Here is a 16,850-nt window from a genome sequence, read left to right on the forward strand (position 1 = left end):
GAGGCAGGTGGACGTTTGGCCGATGTTTGGCCTGCTTCCCTGTTGCACTCTGACCCGAGCCATTCCCATCGGAAGTGGAGCAGCTGGGACTGGAACCAGCACCCGTAGGGGATGCCTGTGTCACAGGCGGCTTTTACCACAGTGGCCAGCAATTTTAATGGTGGCTTTCTAAAATAACATGAAAGTCACAAGAGAACTCCTGAAGATTGCACAGCATGTTCCCACACTGCCTGGCTCTGCCTTCTGCCAGGGATGACGTAACCTCTGTGCTGTCAGCAGCCGGAAATAGATCCTGTCCTGGCATCCTAGCAATATGTCTCTTTTTTTTTTTCTTAAAGATTTATTTTATTTTTATTGGAAAGTTAGATATACAGAGAGGAGGTCTTCTATCCGATGATTCACTCCCCAAGTGGCCGCAATGGCAAGAGCAAAGCCGATCCAAAGACATGAGCTTCCTCCGGGTCTCCCACATGGGTGCAGCGTCCCAAAGCTTTGGGCCGTCTGCTTTCCCAGGCCATAAGCAGGGAACTGGATGGGAAGCGGGGCTGCCGGGATTAGAACCTGCGCCCATATGGGATCCTGGAATGTGCCAGGCGAGGACTTTGGCTGCTATGCTACCACACTGGGCCCCCATCCTGGCGGTATTTCATCAGATGTGGGGTCTTCTGGTGTCTTACCAACACTTTGGATGGGCCTGACTTGGGGTGCTGGCATTGTAGGGAGCTGCCTAGCTCACTGGACCATGACACTGGCCCAATTCCATAAATTTTAGCAGATGTGAAGGTTTGAGTGTTTATCAGCACAATAGGATGCAAGAGTTAAATAGATAATTAATAAAGAGATGGAGCTATCCCACCTGGACAGGCCCCAAGCAAAACACACCCGGCCCTGGGCATGGAACTTTTTGTTCCTTCTAGAATGTTCTAAATGGCTTCCAGTACTATGCAACCATTGCAGATTGTCCCGTACACCTGAGTTGTATTCGTAGGTCTGCTCTGTGCCCTGGCGTCTCTTCATTGGCAGTCTCAGCACCTTAAGTGACACTCGGGGTCTCCCCAGAATAATGCCGGCTACTTGGGAGCAGACCCTGTGGCCATGGGGACCCTCAAGCCACAGTGAAATGAGCCTAGGTTCGGTGACAATGAGGAGGAGGACATAAAAGATTTCAAAAACTTATCCTTGTATCCGAGGACCAAGGACAAGCTGGCATTGCAACAAAGTCAGGCAGCCAGTGATGGCAGAGCAAGTGGCAAGCCAGGTGGCAGTGACGACCTTTGACTGCGGTGTCCCAGTAACCAGTTATACTTGTGATTCCTGTTTTATCAGGCACCTATGCCTCTTCGTCCCTGACCTCAGGACTTTTATCTTTTTTTTTTTCCTCTTGTGTTTATTTTTTTAACCTAAATTGAAATGCTGGGAGCATCAAAGACTTATTAATTGTGCAAGGCAGAAATACAGTGAGAGGGAAGACAGGAAGCTCCCATCAGCTGGTTCACTCCCCTAGATGGTCACATACCAGCAGGAGCTGGCAACCCTGTCCTGGTCTCCCAAGCACTTGAACTAGGGGTGCTCTCAGTGACCCCTGCCTGTCGGTGAGATGGGACTGCGCCCGGATTACAGGGCTGGCGCGCGAGGTCAGAGCTGAGGATGGCCCGTGATGGCTTGGCTGCCTGGCGGTGCAGGTGACACAGTTAGCTCTCACGGTGGCCCTTCCAGTCACTCTCCTAAAGGAAACGAGGGGTGGCTGGGTCGGAAGGGGGCAAGGTCCCAAGAAAGTCCGGAGGGCAAAACAGTTGCCGAGATCACCTGGACGGGAGCGCACGGTGCGATAACCCCACTGTACCCAGGGACACACACCTCCAAGCTCCGCCCGCACTCCGCCTCCTCGCCGCGTGCTTCCAATGAGCTCGCGAGAACCCAACGCCCCTGCTCGGCCAGGCCAAAGAGAAGTGGTGGGCAGGGCGGCAGAGCCTCTCTCCGCGCGCCCCAGGAGCCGCTCCGACGCTCGCCCGCGCCTGGCGACCATGGCGCTGCGCTGGGGCATCGTGTCCGCCGGCCTCATCGCCGCCGACTTCGCCACCGTGCTGCAGGCGCTGCCCCGCTCCGAGCACCAGGTCCTCGCTCGCTCGCCGCGGTCTGCAGAGAGAGAGGGCTGGGGGAGGGCGGTCTGCGGACCCCTGGCTCTGGGGGTCCCCCAGGCGAGCGAACCCCTCCTCTGCAGCGCTCTCGGGGCGGGACTCCAGGAAGGGGGTCTTGGCCTTGAACTATTGCCTCCTGAGGGGCTTCGCAACGTAGAATTAGAAGCTGCTTGTTTTGCACTACGGCCCCCTCCCACCATTTTAGGTATTGATGATTGATTGGAAAGAGAACTCCGATCCGCTCCTTCACTCCCTAGATACTTGCAACGGCCTGGGCAGGCAGCGTGGGCAGCCGGGAACTTCACTCAGGTCTCCCCATGTGGATGGCAGGACAGTAGCGGACTTGGACCCAACGCTGTGTTAACCCCTGGCCGGGGCGTGCAGCTCTGGCTCACCTGCTCCCCTCTCCCACCACAGTCTGCTGCCTCCCCTTCTCCGGAAACCTCACCGCCCCCTCCTCCTGTGGCCCTGTCCTGCAGGTGGTGGCCGTGGCAGCCCGAGACCTGAGCCGAGCGAAGGAGTTTGCTCAGGCCCATGACATCCCGAAAGCCTATGGTTCCTATGAAGAGCTAGCCCGGGACCCCGACGTCGGTGAGTGCGAGGGTTGGGGGGGTCTGGCACCCCACCAGGCTAGGCCTCCTCCCACCCTGTGTCCTCACGGGCTCGGATCACACGGGGCAGACCCGCTGACCAGCTGCCCACTTCCTTCCCCACCCCCAGAGGTGGCCTACGTGGGCACCCAGCACCCCCAGCACAAGCCTGTGGTGCTGCTGCTCCTGGCGGCGGGCAAGGCTGTGCTGTGCGAGAAGCCCCTGGGCGTGAACGCTGCGGAGGTCCGAGAGATGGTGGCCGAGGCCCGGTCCCGAGGCCTCTTCCTCATGGAGGTAAGGGCGGAGGGGCCCTCACACAGCCTGGGGAGTGGGGCGGGGGGCATGGCTTTTGCAAGATTCCCAAAGAAAGGGGGCAATCCACATGGCTGCCAAGTGGGTTCACCTTGCTGGGGTTTGGGGGGAGATGCCAGTAGTGAAAGTGCCCCCAAAGGGCTATGGGTTTTGCTTTGGTGAATTTTTCTATCATGCACATTCACAGGGAGACAGGTTGGAAGTGGAACTAAAAAAAAAAAAAAGTGGAGCAGCAGGAACTAGAACTGGTGTCCAAGAGACTTCCAGCTATGAAGTCTTGCCTTGCCTCAGCGGCTCGTGCCACCGAATGGCACCTGGAAGCTATTTCGGTGCCAGGGATTCTTGCTGTGGATTCTGCCAGGAGTAACAATAGCTGCCATGTTGTGGCCTGGGTCTGGGCTAGCGCCCGTCGGGCGGTGGATGGCGGAGGCTCGTGCTGGTTTCTGGTCGCGCTGTGTCAGGGTCGGCATTCTCTCTGTTGGTCACCTCCTGGTTTGGGCCACTGTACCTGAGAGGAGCTGGGCACTCTGTGTGACACTTGCCAGCTCACTATTGTTCAGGTGGTGGCACCCAAGTCTGGTCAGAGCCTTAGACACTGGGCAGCTGTCACGGCCTCCGTGTGATTGCCCATGTCCTGTTTTCTCTCTGGTCTGCAGGCCATCTGGACTCGATTCTTTCCTGCCGTTGAGGCCCTGAGGTCCGTGTTGGCCCAAGGAGATCTGGGGGATCTTCGGGTGGCCCGGGCCGAGTTTGGGCTAAACATCACCCATGTGCCACGGGCCATAGACTGGGCGCAGGCTGGAGGCGCTCTGCTGGACGTGGGCATCTACTGCGTCCAGTTCCTCTCCATGGTCTTCCAGGGGCAGAAGCCAGAGAAGATCCTAGCAGTGGGGAGGCGCTATGAGACAGGTAGGGTGCTGAGGGGAGCCTTTGATGGGGGCGTCTCAGCTCCAGGCTTGCTGTGCTTAGGATCTCCTCTAGGGGGCAGTACAAGGGACGCTGCTGTGGGAAGCCCGGCATGGCCAGGCGCTGCCCAGGCGCTGCCCAGGCGCTTCGATGCTGCAGGCCAGCGGGCTTCTCCTCAGAGCCAGTGTGACTCCAGGGGTTTGGGGAGGGTTGCACACCCAGAGTTCGAGGCCTGGGCAATCTGAACCCAGAAACCCAGTCTGCCCTGTGACTGCCCTGCAGGTGTGGACGACACGGTAACAGTAATTCTCGAGTACCCAGGAGGGGTCCACGGCAGCTTCACTTGCAGCATCAGCTCCCAACTCTCCAACACGCTCACGGTGAATGGCACCAAAGGCAAGGCCCAGGTGAGGCGTGGCATCGTGGCCCCATGTGGCTGTGACAGCAGGACCAGTGTCTCGCTCACACCCAGGCCAGGGAATATGAGAGGGGCTCCTGTGTGAGGGTGAATCTTGCTTTAGCCAAAAGTCTGAGGGCACAGGGGGTAAGGGAGTTGGTGTCTGCAACAACACCAGCCAAACTTAAAGTACCTGTCTGAGTTCAAGTTCAGCTACTCTGGTCCTGGCCTGCCTGGGCAGGCAGTAAACTGCTGGCCCGAGTTCTTGGACCCTGCCATCCAAGTGGGAGACCCCGACGGAGTTCCCACCCCTGACCGTGGCCCTGGCTCAGTCCTGGCCACTGTGGGAGTTTGGGGAGTGGAATAGTAGATCTCTCTCCCTTTCTTTCTCTGTCACGGTTTCAAGTAAATAGATAAATCTTAATATAAACATATATATTTTTTAAAAAGATTTATTTATTTTCATCTGAAAGGCAGATTTTACAGAGAGAGAGAAGGTAAGAGAAGATCTTTGTCCACTGGTTCACTCCCCAAATGGTTGCAACAGCTGAGTCTGACTGATCAGAGCTTCTTCTAGGTCCCCATGTGAGTACAGGGTCCCAAGGCTTTGGGCTGTCCTCGATTGCTTTCCCAGACCACGATGGGAGCTGGATGAGAAGTGGAACAGCCAGGAATGAAACCAATGCCCATATGGGATCTTGGTGCCACACGCTGGATGACTAGCCTGCTGCATTAGCACCTGGGCCCCAAGCACAAGTTGATTTAAGAAATAAGCCCAGGCCCACACGACAGCCAAGCAGCTAAAGTTCTCACCTTGCACACGCCAGGGTCCTATGGGGCACCGGTACTAATCCCAGCTGCGCCACTTCCCATCCAGCTCCCTGCCTGTGGCCTGGGAAAGCAGTGGAGGACGGCCCAAAGCCTTGGGACCCTGCACCTGCATGGGAGACCCAGAAGAAGCTCCTGGCTCCTGGCTTCGGATCAGCACAGCTCCGGCTGTTACTGACACTTGGGGAATGAGCCAGCACTTGGAAGATCTTCTTCTCTGTCCTCCTCTCTGTATATCTGACTTTCCAATAAAAATATAATAAAAGAAAATAAAAGAATCCCTCAGGTCCAAGAAGAATCAGTTCGTACCAGGCACACTTAGCAAGTATGACCTTTGACCTCACCTCCCAAGGCGAATCAAGATCCCCTTTTACTGCAATAAAATTTGTTCTTATTTACCAGGTCATAGGAGAATTTGGAACTTTCCCTGATTTGTTTTTCAATTTTCAGTTTCTTGTTTATTAGAGAGACACAGAGTCAGTTTCCATGTGCTGGTTCACTCCACAAATGGCTGCAGTGGCTGGCACTTGGCCAGGTTAGAGCCAGGGCCGGTAGCTCCATCTGGGGACCCGACCATGTGGACCTTCACCCGTCCACTCGGGTGAGTGTCAGCAACAAGGCAGCGTGCAGAACCCAGGCACCGTGTGATGTAGGACATGGCAGCTTTTTAAAAGATTTTCATGTATTAAAGAAAAAGGGCCTGGCACAACGGCTCAACTGGTTAACTCCATATGAGTGCCAATTTGTGTCCCAGCTGCCCTACTTCCCGTATAGCCCTGCTCGAGGCCTGGGAAAGCAGAGGGGAAGATGGCCCAAAACCTTGGACCCTGTGTCTGCATGGGAGACTTGAAGGCGTTCTTAGCTTCAGATCAACTCAGTTGATTGTGGCCAGTTGGGGAGTGAACCAATTAATGAAGAAAGGGGAGAGAGAGAGAAACAGAGAGAAAGAGATTTCACCCACTGGTTCACTCCCCCACTGACTGCAACGGCTAGGCCTGGGTCATTCTGAAGCCAGAAGTCAGGCCGTCCATTCAGGTCTCTCATATGCATGCAGGGGTCCAAGCACTCGGGCCAGCATATGCTGTGTTCCCAAGTGCATTAGCAGGGAGCTGGGCCGTAAGTGGAGTAGCCTGGACTTGAACCATTGCTCTGCTGTGGGATGCCAGCATGACAAGTGGTGACATATCCCAACGCGCCTCTGGACTGGCTCCTGTCCTGCTGTATTTCTCTGTGTTTTGTCCTAGAAGGGGACAGTTGAGGGGTCCCAGGAACCCAGAGCTGAGGGACTGCTCCTGACAGTTTGGGAGGTGCTCAATACCCTAAGCAACCTCCTCTTTTTTTCTTTTAAGATTTATTTATTTGTATTAGAAAGTCAGATATACAGAGAGGAAGATCTTCCGTCCAATGGTTCACTCCCCAAGGGGCCACAATAGTTAGAGCTGAGCCAATTCAAAGCCAGGAGCCCGGAGCCTCTTCCAGTTCTCTCACACAAGTGCAGGGTCCTATGGCTTTGGGCCATCCTTGACTGCTTTCCCCGGCCACAAGCAGGGAGCTGGATAGGAAGTGGGGTTGCCAGGATTAGAACCGGTGCCTATATGGGATCCTGCCAGTAGGCTACTGCGCCGCCGGCCTGAGCAACCTCCTGTTAAAGATTTCCACACACCTGAGATGCCCTGGGCTCCAGGCCTGGGGCTGTTGTGTTCTCTGGCAACAGGTAGGGAGAGCTTTGGTCTTGGGGGCCAGGATGTTATTGTCACTTTTGAGAGTCTACAGAGTAAACCCCCCAAGGTGGGGGTGTGGACCTGGAACGGCAAGGGAGTCCCAGAGCACCTGCAACAGAATGTTCTAGGGCCATTGTCCTGTGTCCCTTCAGCTCCTGGAACCCTGCTGGTGCCCAACAGAGCTGGTGGTGAACCAGGAACGGAAAGAGTTCCCGTTGCCCCAGGCACAGAACAAGAAATTCAATTTTCCAAATGGGGCAGGCTTGACATATGAGGCCAAGCACGTCCGGGAGTGCCTACGCAAAGGTAAGGATACAGAAGATGGGGGACAGGCTTGGCCTGGCCTGGGGATAAAGGACTCCTTACCCCACCCGCCCATTGCTCAAGCCGCTGTTAAGAACTACATATCCCAGGATCCCCACGGCATGCATCTGCCTGCGCCCAGTATTACTGTGCCCTGGGGAATTATGGGAATTGTAGTTCTTTTTGGCAGTGGTGAAGTAGCTGTGTTCCTAAGTGTAGTCTCTCCACAGGTTTGAAGGAAAGTCCTGTAGTTCCTCTGGCGGAGAGTCAGCTCCTGGCTGACATCCTGGAGGAGGTGAGGAAGGCCGTGGGCGTGACCTACCCCCAGGACAAACGCTGATGTATGCCCTGAATAAACAGACTTGGCTTTCCCAGAGATGTGACATTTTGGTGGTTTATGTGGAGCTGACAAGCCCTCACTATGGTCCCTGGAGAATGACTTGGGCGGGAATTCGTTCCGTGACCACATCCCCTCCCAGAGCAGGTGGGACTCGAACCCAGGCTCTGGGGTGGCATGCCCGTGTCACAGACTGTGGCTTAACGCGCTGGGGCTGCAGGACGGACGACGAGGGCGTTCTCACGTCTGGTCTCACACCAAAGAAGGTCCAGCCACGTGGGAAACCTGCGGCCACGGTCAGGCGAGGTCCTCCCCACACGGGGTGGCCACAGCAGTGGGCCAGTGCCTGCGCTTTTATAGAGTGGTTGACTCTGATTGGCCCCTTTCTGAAAAGTGATTGCAGGTTTAGCCAATCAGGGGAGGGACAGAGCGACAACCAATCAGGAGGTCAGAATCTCAGGATTGCGAGAGTCCCCGCACCATCTTGGATGTGGCATCTTGCCTGTTGTCCACAGTTTTGGTCTTGGCGTTGAGTTTCTGAAAAGCGTTTTTTCTCGCTCTGTGCGTGCAGGGCGTGGGGTGCACGGGAATCCCTCTCCTCCCTTCTGGGAGGACACACCCTCAGGGTGCTGGGGGGCTTGAGGGCTGGACCCACAGGCCCAGACAGAGCCACGAGCTGGCCTTCCTTCTCACGGAGCCACTTGGTTCTCCAAAGCCACAAGCTGTTGGAAATTCAGGACAAAGAAAAACAAAGGAAAAGAAAAGAAACACCTCCTCTGGCCTGGGAGAGCAGAGTCGCTGGACACAAGCGTAGGATGGAACTCCCAGTGCATCGGGCGTGTCCCCGGGACCGACCACTCTTGAATGTCGCTGCTTCTTTTCTGCCCGCGCCCTGCTGAGCTTCACCCAGCGCTTCGCTGTCGTCCCTTGGTCGGAATTCACGGTCCCCGCAAGGTGCCTGTGGCTGGACTCCCATTGCTAAGGAGCTGGACTCGGGCCGCAGGACGGACACAGCCAGCCCCGACGGGAGGTGCTGATTGGACCAGCCCGTGACAGGCCCCGCCCCGCGCCGTCACGCGACCCGCCGGCCCTGCGGGGCAGCGGCCATTTTGCGGGGCGGCCACGTGAGGGGCGCACGTTCAGCGGGTCGCTCACGTGACTCGGGGCGCGCTGCGGCCGCCCGGGCGGACCCGGCGAGAGGCGGCGGCGGCGGGAGCGGCGGTGATGGACGGGTCCGGGGAGCAGCCCAGAGGCGGGGGTGAGGCGGGAGGCCGCCGGAGGGGAGGAGGGCGAGTCCCGCTGCCGGCCAGCGCCGGGATCCGTCCTGCGGGCCCGGGACCGTGCGATCTCCAAGCACTCCGGGTGGGGGGGAGGGCAGAGACTCCGGGATCGGGCGCTGCCCCCTTCTCCAGTCCCACACCCTGCTTGGAGGTTCCCGGCTCTCTGGCCTCCACGCCCCCCCATCCCTTCCTGCTTGGGTTCTCGGGGCTCCTGATAACTTGGGGATCCCGGAACCCAAACTCCCGGGCAGGCCCGGGCTTGTCGCCGGCACCACTTCCTGCCTCCGACCCTGATGGGAGGAGCGGCCCTCATCTCGGAGGCCCCTCGCCCCCGTTCTGATCAGGGGTCCCCGTGCATCACCGCGTTCTGTCAGCCTCCCCTCCCGGAAGAGTGTAGGATGCAGGCCCAGGCTTCCAGCCCCTCCCAGCCTCAGGTGCCTGGACTGCTGGTTGCTCTGCCCAGCATGGGAGCAGGCCACCCCCAGCCCCAGCAGCGTCCTCCCCCTCCAGGACCCCGGCGTCCAGGCGCCTCCTCCCATCTTTCTCCTCTAGGGCCCACCAGCTCTGAGCAGATCATGAACACAGGTGCCCTCTTACTTCAGGGGTGAGTTGGAGTCTGATTCTTGTGCCTCAGAGTTCGAGGAAGGATACCCCCTCCTGATTCTGCACCCCGACTCCGTCCCCACTCTAGTTTCATCCACGACCGGGCGGTCCGAATGGGGGGTCAGATCCCTGAGCTGCCCTTGGAGCAGGTGCCCCCGGATGAGTCCACCAAGAGACTGAGCGAGTGTCTGAAACGCATCGGGGACGAACTGGACAGTAATGTGGAACTGCAGAGGTGCGCACCCCTGGGCTGTGTGTGGGGGGAACCCAGGAACCCCAGCCCCACCCCTTGGGGAGCCACGAGTCACAGCAGGGTTTTGAAGCCCTCCCGGGTACCCTGGTAGGCTGTCCACTCCTCAAGGGAAGTGTGCCCCTTGGGTCTCTCTGCCTGCCCACCCGTGAATCTGGGTGGATCCACTTGACTCCCCCACTTCTCTCTCCTGCAGGATGATCGCAGCTGTGGACACGGACTCCCCCCGAGAGGTCTTTTTCCGAGTGGCAGCCGACATGTTTGCCGATGGCCACTTCAACTGGGGCCGGATTGTCGCCCTTTTTTACTTTGCTACCAAACTGGTGCTGAAGGTGGGCAGTGAGCCAGGAGGCGTGCTCCCCTAACCTGTGCAGACCACCACGCCGAGGGCACTGCCCACTGTGGCCTGGGCGTCCACCTCATCCTTCCCACACATGTGTGCCAGGCCCTGTCTGCACACCCAGAACCCAGCACTGACACAAGGGGTGTTCCCTGGTACAAACAATGACATGACGTCACAGGGGCCTGTGTGGCTGAGCTCAGGGTCAGGAGACTTCTAAGAGGTGACATGAATGACAGCGATGTGTGTGACCTACAGCCACGGGGAGGGGGCAGCGTGTGAGAGAGGGGCAAGTGCGGGGGCCGTGGCGTGGGACGGGCAGCCGGGCAGCCAGTGTGATTAGAACAAGGACAAGTTGAGACATGAGGGCAGGGTCGGGTGGTGTGGGGCCCTGTGTGCCAGGGGAAGGAGGGACAAGGACGACAGGCCACCTCGGACGGAGCGGCTGGATCGTTTATTTTGTCCGAAGCTTTTATTAATTTTGATTTTACTTGAAAGGCAAAGAGAGAGAAAGATCATCTACCTGTTGGATTGTTCCCCAAATGCCCAGAATAGCCAGGCTGGGCCATGCCAAACCTAGGAGTTGGTATGTTCACCATGTCCCCCTCATGGGGGTGCAGGGCCCCAAGCTTTGCAGCCATCAGCTGCTGCTCCCTGGGATGCATATTAACTGAGAACTCTGACCGAGAGCGGTGCAAGGATGCGAAGCTTGGCCTTCAGATAGGGAAGGCAGGCCTCTCGGGCAGTCGCTGCGTTTTTGTTGTTGTTGTTAAGGTTTATTGAGAAGCTGGTGTGGTGGCACAGCAAGCTAATCCTCCACTCCGTGGCACCAGCATCCCATATGGGTACCATTTTGTGTCCTGGCCTGGGAAAGCAGGAGAGGATGGCCCAAAACATTGGGACCCAGCACCTGAAAGGGGCTTCTGGCTCCCGATCAGCTCAGCTTGGGCCCTCATGGCCATCTGGGGAGTGAACCAGTGGATAGAAGCTCCTTTCTGTACATCTGCTTTTCCAATAAAAATATGTATGTAAAAAATGCACTTGTTTCAAAGGCAGAGTTAACAGAGGAGACAGGGATCTTCTCTCTGCTCGTTCACTCCCCAGATCGCCGTGACTGCTGTGGCTGGCCCAGACAGGAGCCAGGGGCTCCAGCCAGCGCACACACCAGGGCTCAGTCGGTTGCCTTTAGTTCACCCACTGTGCCACAGCCCCAGACAGGCAAGCAGCACCTTCACCCTGTGCTCAACACCTGCCCCTCATTCACGACTGAGAAGTTTACCCTAGCCAGTACAGCACGTGTGACTGCTCCCCCGGAATTTCTCTATGAAGAATCTCACAAGGAGACAGGCCGGGACTGACCAAGAAGTTATCCTGGTAGTTGTGGGGCTGGAAGGGGCTGAGGGGCACAGAGCGGGCACGACGGTAATGGTGACTGGGGCCTCCCTCGGGCCTGGGGAGATGTGGCTTTCCAGCTGATGGGGCTTACATCTGAAGGAGAATGCTAGGAGTTGACCTCAGGGCAGCTATGGGGGCGGGGGGGGGGTTGGAAAAGCAGCCAGAATCCTGGGAAGGAGAGGTTGTGGGGGTAGACAGTGCAGATGCTGCTGGTCAGCTGGCCTGCTGGGGTCGGGATGACACCCGACTGGGGGTTCCAGCGCGAGGGAGACTCCTGGGCCAGGTGAGGTGCAGAGGGAGGATTTGTGGCTCTGAAGAGAGATCAGTGTGGTCCAGCAGAGAACTGGAACAAAATGAAGTGGCAGAGTTCACCAGGGCTGGGCCGTGCCAGGCTCCGTGCCAGAGGCTCCTGCACAGCCTACTGACTGGCCGCGGGCAGCCAAGGAGCCCCAGAGAGAGGCAGGGAGTGGAGGGCGTGGGCAGGGAGGCGCAGGCTGTCCCTGACCCCTCCTCCCTCCTCCCACAGGCCTTGTGCACGAAGGTGCCTGAGCTCATCAGAACCATTATGGGATGGACGTTGGACTTCCTCCGAGAGCGGCTGCTGGGCTGGATCCAAGAGCAGGGGGGCTGGGTGAGACTTCCACCCCGCCCCCTCACCTGTTGATCTGGTCCCTTAGGGGTCTAATCTGCTGGCCCCTGACCCCCCTACTTCCTGGGAGGAGTAACTGTCCCCGCCTTCCCTGTGACTTTCCCCTTGCCTGGCCCCCAGGAGCTGCCCCCCTGCCCCGCACTCCCCCCCTGCTGACGCGGCCGCTGCCTTCCGTCCACAGGATGGCCTGCTCTCCTATTTCGGGACCCCGACGTGGCAGACGCTGGCCATCCTGGGGGCTGCGGTGCTCACTGCCTCACTTACCATCTGGAAGAAGATGGGCTGAGGCCCCCCACGGCCTTGGACTGTGTCTTTTCTGCATAAATTATGGTGTTTTCCTGGGAGGAGTGGGGGGGGGTTGGGGACGTGGGCAGTTTTCTTACTTTTGTAATTATTGGGGGGGGACTATGGGTGGGGAGGGTGGTCCAGGAGGGAACAATAAAACTCCTTTGGGCCACACTGCAGAGTCTCAAGTCACTGGCAGCCGGCTGATAGCCCAGTCACCCTGCCAGGGTCCACAGCGTTGCCTGCTCCCTGGTTTTGTGGGGGTGCCCAGTGTTGTCTGTGGGCTAAGAATGAGCCTGGCCCGGGGCTGGCAGCTGACGTGGGGGGCGTTGCCATGGCAGGAGAAGACAGCAGCCCACACAGCAACATCCCAAATTTCCAGCTTACTGAGGTGGACGGGAGAGCAGGGGGATTTGGGACCCAGGCTGGGGCAGAGGGGGGAGGGAAGGCAGGGCTATTGAGAGACCAGGAGGGGGTGACCAGGCCACCTGGGACAAGTCATCCTCCTCTGCTGCCTGTGAGCCCCTTCCAAGCTGTGAGGGCCTTTGGGAGAAACCTGCAGGGACGCCCACCCTGTGTGTCTGCCACCTGCCATCCTGGCTCCATTTCCAATACCTGGGGAAGCTGCAGGTGCAGCTGCCCCGCCCCCTCCTTCAGCCTGGGTGGGTGGGAGGACTATGAGTTCCCAGCTTCCCACTAGGGGCGGCCCGGCCCTGACTATGGCAGGGATCTGGGAATAAAACACATAAAAGGATTAACGATGCTGCTCTCACTAAAATAAAATGAAAGTCACTCCTTCAAAGGTGGGTCTTACCTGAGGCTAAAGGTCTTTAGGCTCAAGTATAAAATGTGGTGAATGAGTAACTCCAGAGTCAACCAGGGCCCCAGGCGCCTGCCCCTCCCCCTGCACAGCGTCCTCGGCCAGGCCACCACTCAGGGAGGGCGGACCAGGGGGACAGAAGCAGAACCCCGGAGAAACTCGCACCCTCGTTCCCATGCACAAACGGGGTTCTGACGAGGAACCCCACTTTCGAGGAGAGAAACCAGCCTGGGATCTCTGACACCTAGATCCTAAGCCACAGCTGCCCTGCCCCCTTCCCTCATCTGCTTCCCCCTCCCCTGGTGCTGAGGTCAGCATGACTCAGCACTTTGTGGCATGGTCAACAGCCTAGGCCTGAGGACCACACAAGTCACGTCCCACCAACCAGGGGTCCTCTCTGTTTGCAGGGGCCCTTAATAGAACAGGTGCTGACCCCGGGCCCTTGGCCCCAGACTCCCCCGCTGCTTTGAAGTAGGGTCCAGTTCCTGTCTCATCTCTTCCTCATCTCCCCCTAAAGATCAGGGGCTCCTTGGGGTCAGGGAACTGGCTGGAGGCAGCTGGCATACTTAAAGACTGCATCCTCTGAATAGATACACATCCCAAGCCTGCAAAAACAGCCCCCCACTTCCCAAAGTGACCCTGCCCCCAAGCTCCAGCTCACAACATTCCTCTCCATCTGAGGCACTGAACAAATTGCAAAGAATCCCAAGCAGCCCAGAGTTCAGAGTGCTGTAAGGGGGCTGCCTCGGCTTTCCCAGGCTCCTTGCCTCTTTCCCCACCCCCACTCCCACATGCACACCCTTGGCCCCTACCCCCCAGACCCAGACAAGCCCCTTCCAACTTGCACATCATCTGAGGCCCCTAACAGCTTCCCCTGGCTTGTGGGAAACTGCAAGAAATATACACTTGCTATGCAGAACCCCACCCACCTTATACCCACTCCTAAACCCCAGGGCCCCCCTCTCCCCAGACGATCTGCACCCCATAGCCTGCCCGCTCCACTTCCTTCAGATCTGGAGACTCCTTATCTCGTTAAACAGCCTCTTAGCAACAGGTGGTCCTCTCTGCACTCGGAGGCGACCCCCCAGCGCACACCCAGAGTTCCAGAAAGGTCCCTATTGCTAAAAAAACCAATTCAGAGTCCTATGTTCCTGAAGTAGCTTCAGGACCACGGGGTCATCGCTTCCCAAGGGTTCCCAGGGCACCCACAAATCTCTCACCTCGCGGAGAGACCCTCAGAATCCCACGACTTCCCAGAACCAGCCATAGGATCCCACCCCCGCCCCCATTCTCCATTTCACAACACTCTGGCGCCACAGGCGCGTGACTTCCCCACCCCAGGGTGGGGACTGAGACCCTCTCTGCTCGTGATTGGCCAGCAGCCCCCTCTCCCCAAGCCCAGATTGGCGGATCCTCCGTCCTGCGTGTCCCGCCCCCGGCGGCCAGGGCGCTATAAAAGAGGCCGCCCAGCCGCAGGCAGCAGCGACGCGCCGGGAGACCCGCGGACCTGTGTCTTGCTTCAACAGTGTTTGAACGGAACAGGCCCGGGGACTCTCTTTCACCGACTTCGACCGCCTTCCCATCTCTCCTCCAGTTTACAGCCTCTGGGACCACTCGTCGGCCATCTCCACCTCCTCCAACACCGTTTTTTGGGGTCATCTCCTTGATCGCCGAACAACCATGACCTCCCAGATTCGTCAGAATTATTCCACCGAGGTGGAGGCTGCCGTCAACCGCCTGGTCAATCTGCACCTGCGGGCCTCCTACACCTACCTCTCTCTGGTGAGGGTCCTGGGGGACACCCCGACCCCCCCCCCATTACGGCTCTGCGCACGCGCGGGCCGTCTTTTGTCCCGCTGCGCAATCCTCACGCTAACGGTTTTCCTTCCCTTTCTCCCTGCAGGGCTACTATTTCGACCGCGATGATGTGGCTCTGGAGGGCGTGGGCCACTTCTTCCGCGAGCTGGCAGATGAAAAGCGTGAGGGCGCCGAGCGCCTTTTGAAGATGCAAAACCAACGTGGCGGCCGCGCCCTGTTCCAGGATGTGCAGGTAGCCACTGGGAGCGCGGCGGACTACATCTCCCAAAAGGCTGCGCGCGCCCAGAGCTCTGGTCGAAAGCCGTCTGCATGCCGCGAGGCCTCCTGGGAGATTGAGTTCACTCCTGTGCTGGGTTGGAAAAGCTGGCGCACGTAGTTAACTTGGGCGGTGCGAACCGCCATGCGATCTGCACACGTCATTGACGGAGACCAGGCGGGGCGGAGGCAAACTCTGACCAAGTGCACCGCTAGGTCTCTGGCCCCAGATGGCTGCTGGGAAATGTAGTTTTTGTCCTTCATGGTGGGGGGCGGTGCCGGCTAGTCTGAATCCTTTGTCTCTCCTGTAGAAGCCGCCCCAAGATGAGTGGGGCAAAACCCAGGATGCCTTGGAAGCCGCCTTGGGTCTGGAGAAGAACCTGAACCAGGCCCTTCTGGAACTGCATGCCTTGGGTTCTGCCCACACCGACCCTCATGTAAGTCCCCCCCCCCACCTCCGCAGCTGCAGCCCCTTCGTGCATTGAGGCTCATTTCCTGCCGAGCTGTATTCCCCCGCCTGCCTTTCGGAGGGATTGGGTTTATCGAAGCCTCTTCTTCCTCAGCTCTGTGACTTCCTGGAGAACCACTTCCTTGACGAGGAGGTCAAACTCCTCAAGAAGATGGGTGACCACCTGACCAACATCCGCAGAGTGACCGCCCCCCAGGGAGCCCAGGCTGGACTGGGCGAGTACCTCTTCGAAAGGCTCACTCTGAAGCACGACTAGGGGCGGCGGAGCCCAGCAGCCACGGGCGGCTCCCCTGCATCTCTGGTATCCCAATTTGTGCCTAACCATCCCGGCCAGCCACTAGGCAGCTTGTTAACAGCCCCCAGAGCCCTCTCTTAAACCGTGGACCAAATCGAAATAAAAGTTTTTGCTGCAACTTGAGTTGGTGTGTGGGTGTACTCTGGAAAATGAGGAGGGCCTTGCAACCGTGGGCTGCCTTTGCCCTTGGGGTCTCTGCTTGGACTGGCTCCTGGCTGCCCTTGAAGGGCTTGCCTGGCTTGGGAGCTGGAAATGGAAGCTGTGAGGTCTAAACAAGCAGAGTTCGGAGGGGTCAGGCAGCGTGCCAAGTTAGGGGGAAAGGCAAATGGTATCAGTGACCTTCTGACTGCTTGGCTCATGGCCTGGCCTTGGCAGTGGGTGCCACGTCCAGATCTGTCCTCCAAGGCCCATTACTCTTTTAGGAAATGGGGGCCCGTGTTGCCAGGGGAGGGATGGGTCAGGTGGATTGGCACAGTGCATGTGATGCTCCATGAGGTGCCAGTTTCCCATTTTAGCCTGAGCGGAGCCCGGATGTGACACCAGGGCCAGCTTCCCCCAAGGGGAACTGGAGCTGCCTGCAGCTGGGCCAGCCCCCTCTCCACTTGGGCTTTGTGGAAAATGAGGAAGCTCACTGACTGTGGACTCCTGCTCGTTTGCCAGCTCAGCACCAGGGCCCTTCCTGGCAAGGCACTCGGGATTCCGAGAAGGGGGCTTTTGTGTGTCGCCCACACACAGTGTCTTAAGCGGAAGGATTGGGACACATCCCAGCAACCTGCTTTCTCATCCCCTGAGCAGCAATGGGCTCCGAGTTGCACTTGTGGTCTGGTAAGGACTGGGGCTGGAAATAAACTAAAGATTT

General features: G+C 58.2%; 3 protein-coding genes across 9 annotated transcripts; all 3 read left to right on the plus strand.

The window, feature by feature from the left end:
* The first annotated feature begins 1,983 nt into the window (after nucleotides 1-1,983).
* On the plus strand, nucleotides 1,984-7,573 carry DHDH (dihydrodiol dehydrogenase). The gene is made up of 7 exons (XM_040978305.1): nucleotides 1,984-2,114; nucleotides 2,618-2,729; nucleotides 2,859-3,022; nucleotides 3,697-3,949; nucleotides 4,229-4,353; nucleotides 7,045-7,198; nucleotides 7,426-7,573. The coding sequence occupies exons 1-7, from the start codon at nucleotides 2,025-2,027 to the stop codon at nucleotides 7,533-7,535; spliced, it is 1,008 nt and encodes a 335-aa protein (XP_040834239.1). The 5' UTR covers nucleotides 1,984-2,024; the 3' UTR covers nucleotides 7,536-7,573.
* A 1,126-nt stretch (nucleotides 7,574-8,699) lies between these two features.
* Nucleotides 8,700-12,508, plus strand: BAX (BCL2 associated X, apoptosis regulator). 7 transcript variants are annotated; one of them, XM_040977924.1, is made up of 6 exons: nucleotides 8,700-8,790; nucleotides 9,365-9,416; nucleotides 9,504-9,650; nucleotides 9,862-9,997; nucleotides 11,927-12,031; nucleotides 12,231-12,508. In XM_040977924.1, exons 1-6 carry the CDS (start codon nucleotides 8,757-8,759, stop codon nucleotides 12,333-12,335), a joined length of 579 nt encoding a protein of 192 aa, XP_040833858.1. In that variant the 5' UTR covers nucleotides 8,700-8,756; the 3' UTR covers nucleotides 12,336-12,508. The 7 variants fall into 7 exon arrangements, with proteins under 7 accessions (XP_040833858.1, XP_040833859.1, XP_040833862.1 ...); XM_040977925.1 differs by having other exon boundaries at nucleotides 12,270-12,508; XM_040977928.1 differs by lacking the exon at nucleotides 9,504-9,650.
* Nucleotides 12,509-14,611: 2,103 nt separating this feature from the next.
* FTL (ferritin light chain) lies at nucleotides 14,612-16,114 on the plus strand. The gene is made up of 4 exons (XM_040977933.1): nucleotides 14,612-14,936; nucleotides 15,058-15,204; nucleotides 15,539-15,664; nucleotides 15,791-16,114. The coding sequence occupies exons 1-4, from the start codon at nucleotides 14,835-14,837 to the stop codon at nucleotides 15,950-15,952; spliced, it is 537 nt and encodes a 178-aa protein (XP_040833867.1). The 5' UTR covers nucleotides 14,612-14,834; the 3' UTR covers nucleotides 15,953-16,114.
* Nucleotides 16,115-16,850: the final 736 nt, after the last annotated feature.

The sequence above is a fragment of the Ochotona curzoniae genome, unplaced genomic scaffold (assembly GCF_017591425.1).
Source record: "Ochotona curzoniae isolate NIBS_2020 unplaced genomic scaffold, NIBS_Ocur_1.0 contig_2861, whole genome shotgun sequence".
Taxonomy (NCBI): domain Eukaryota; kingdom Metazoa; phylum Chordata; class Mammalia; order Lagomorpha; family Ochotonidae; genus Ochotona; species Ochotona curzoniae.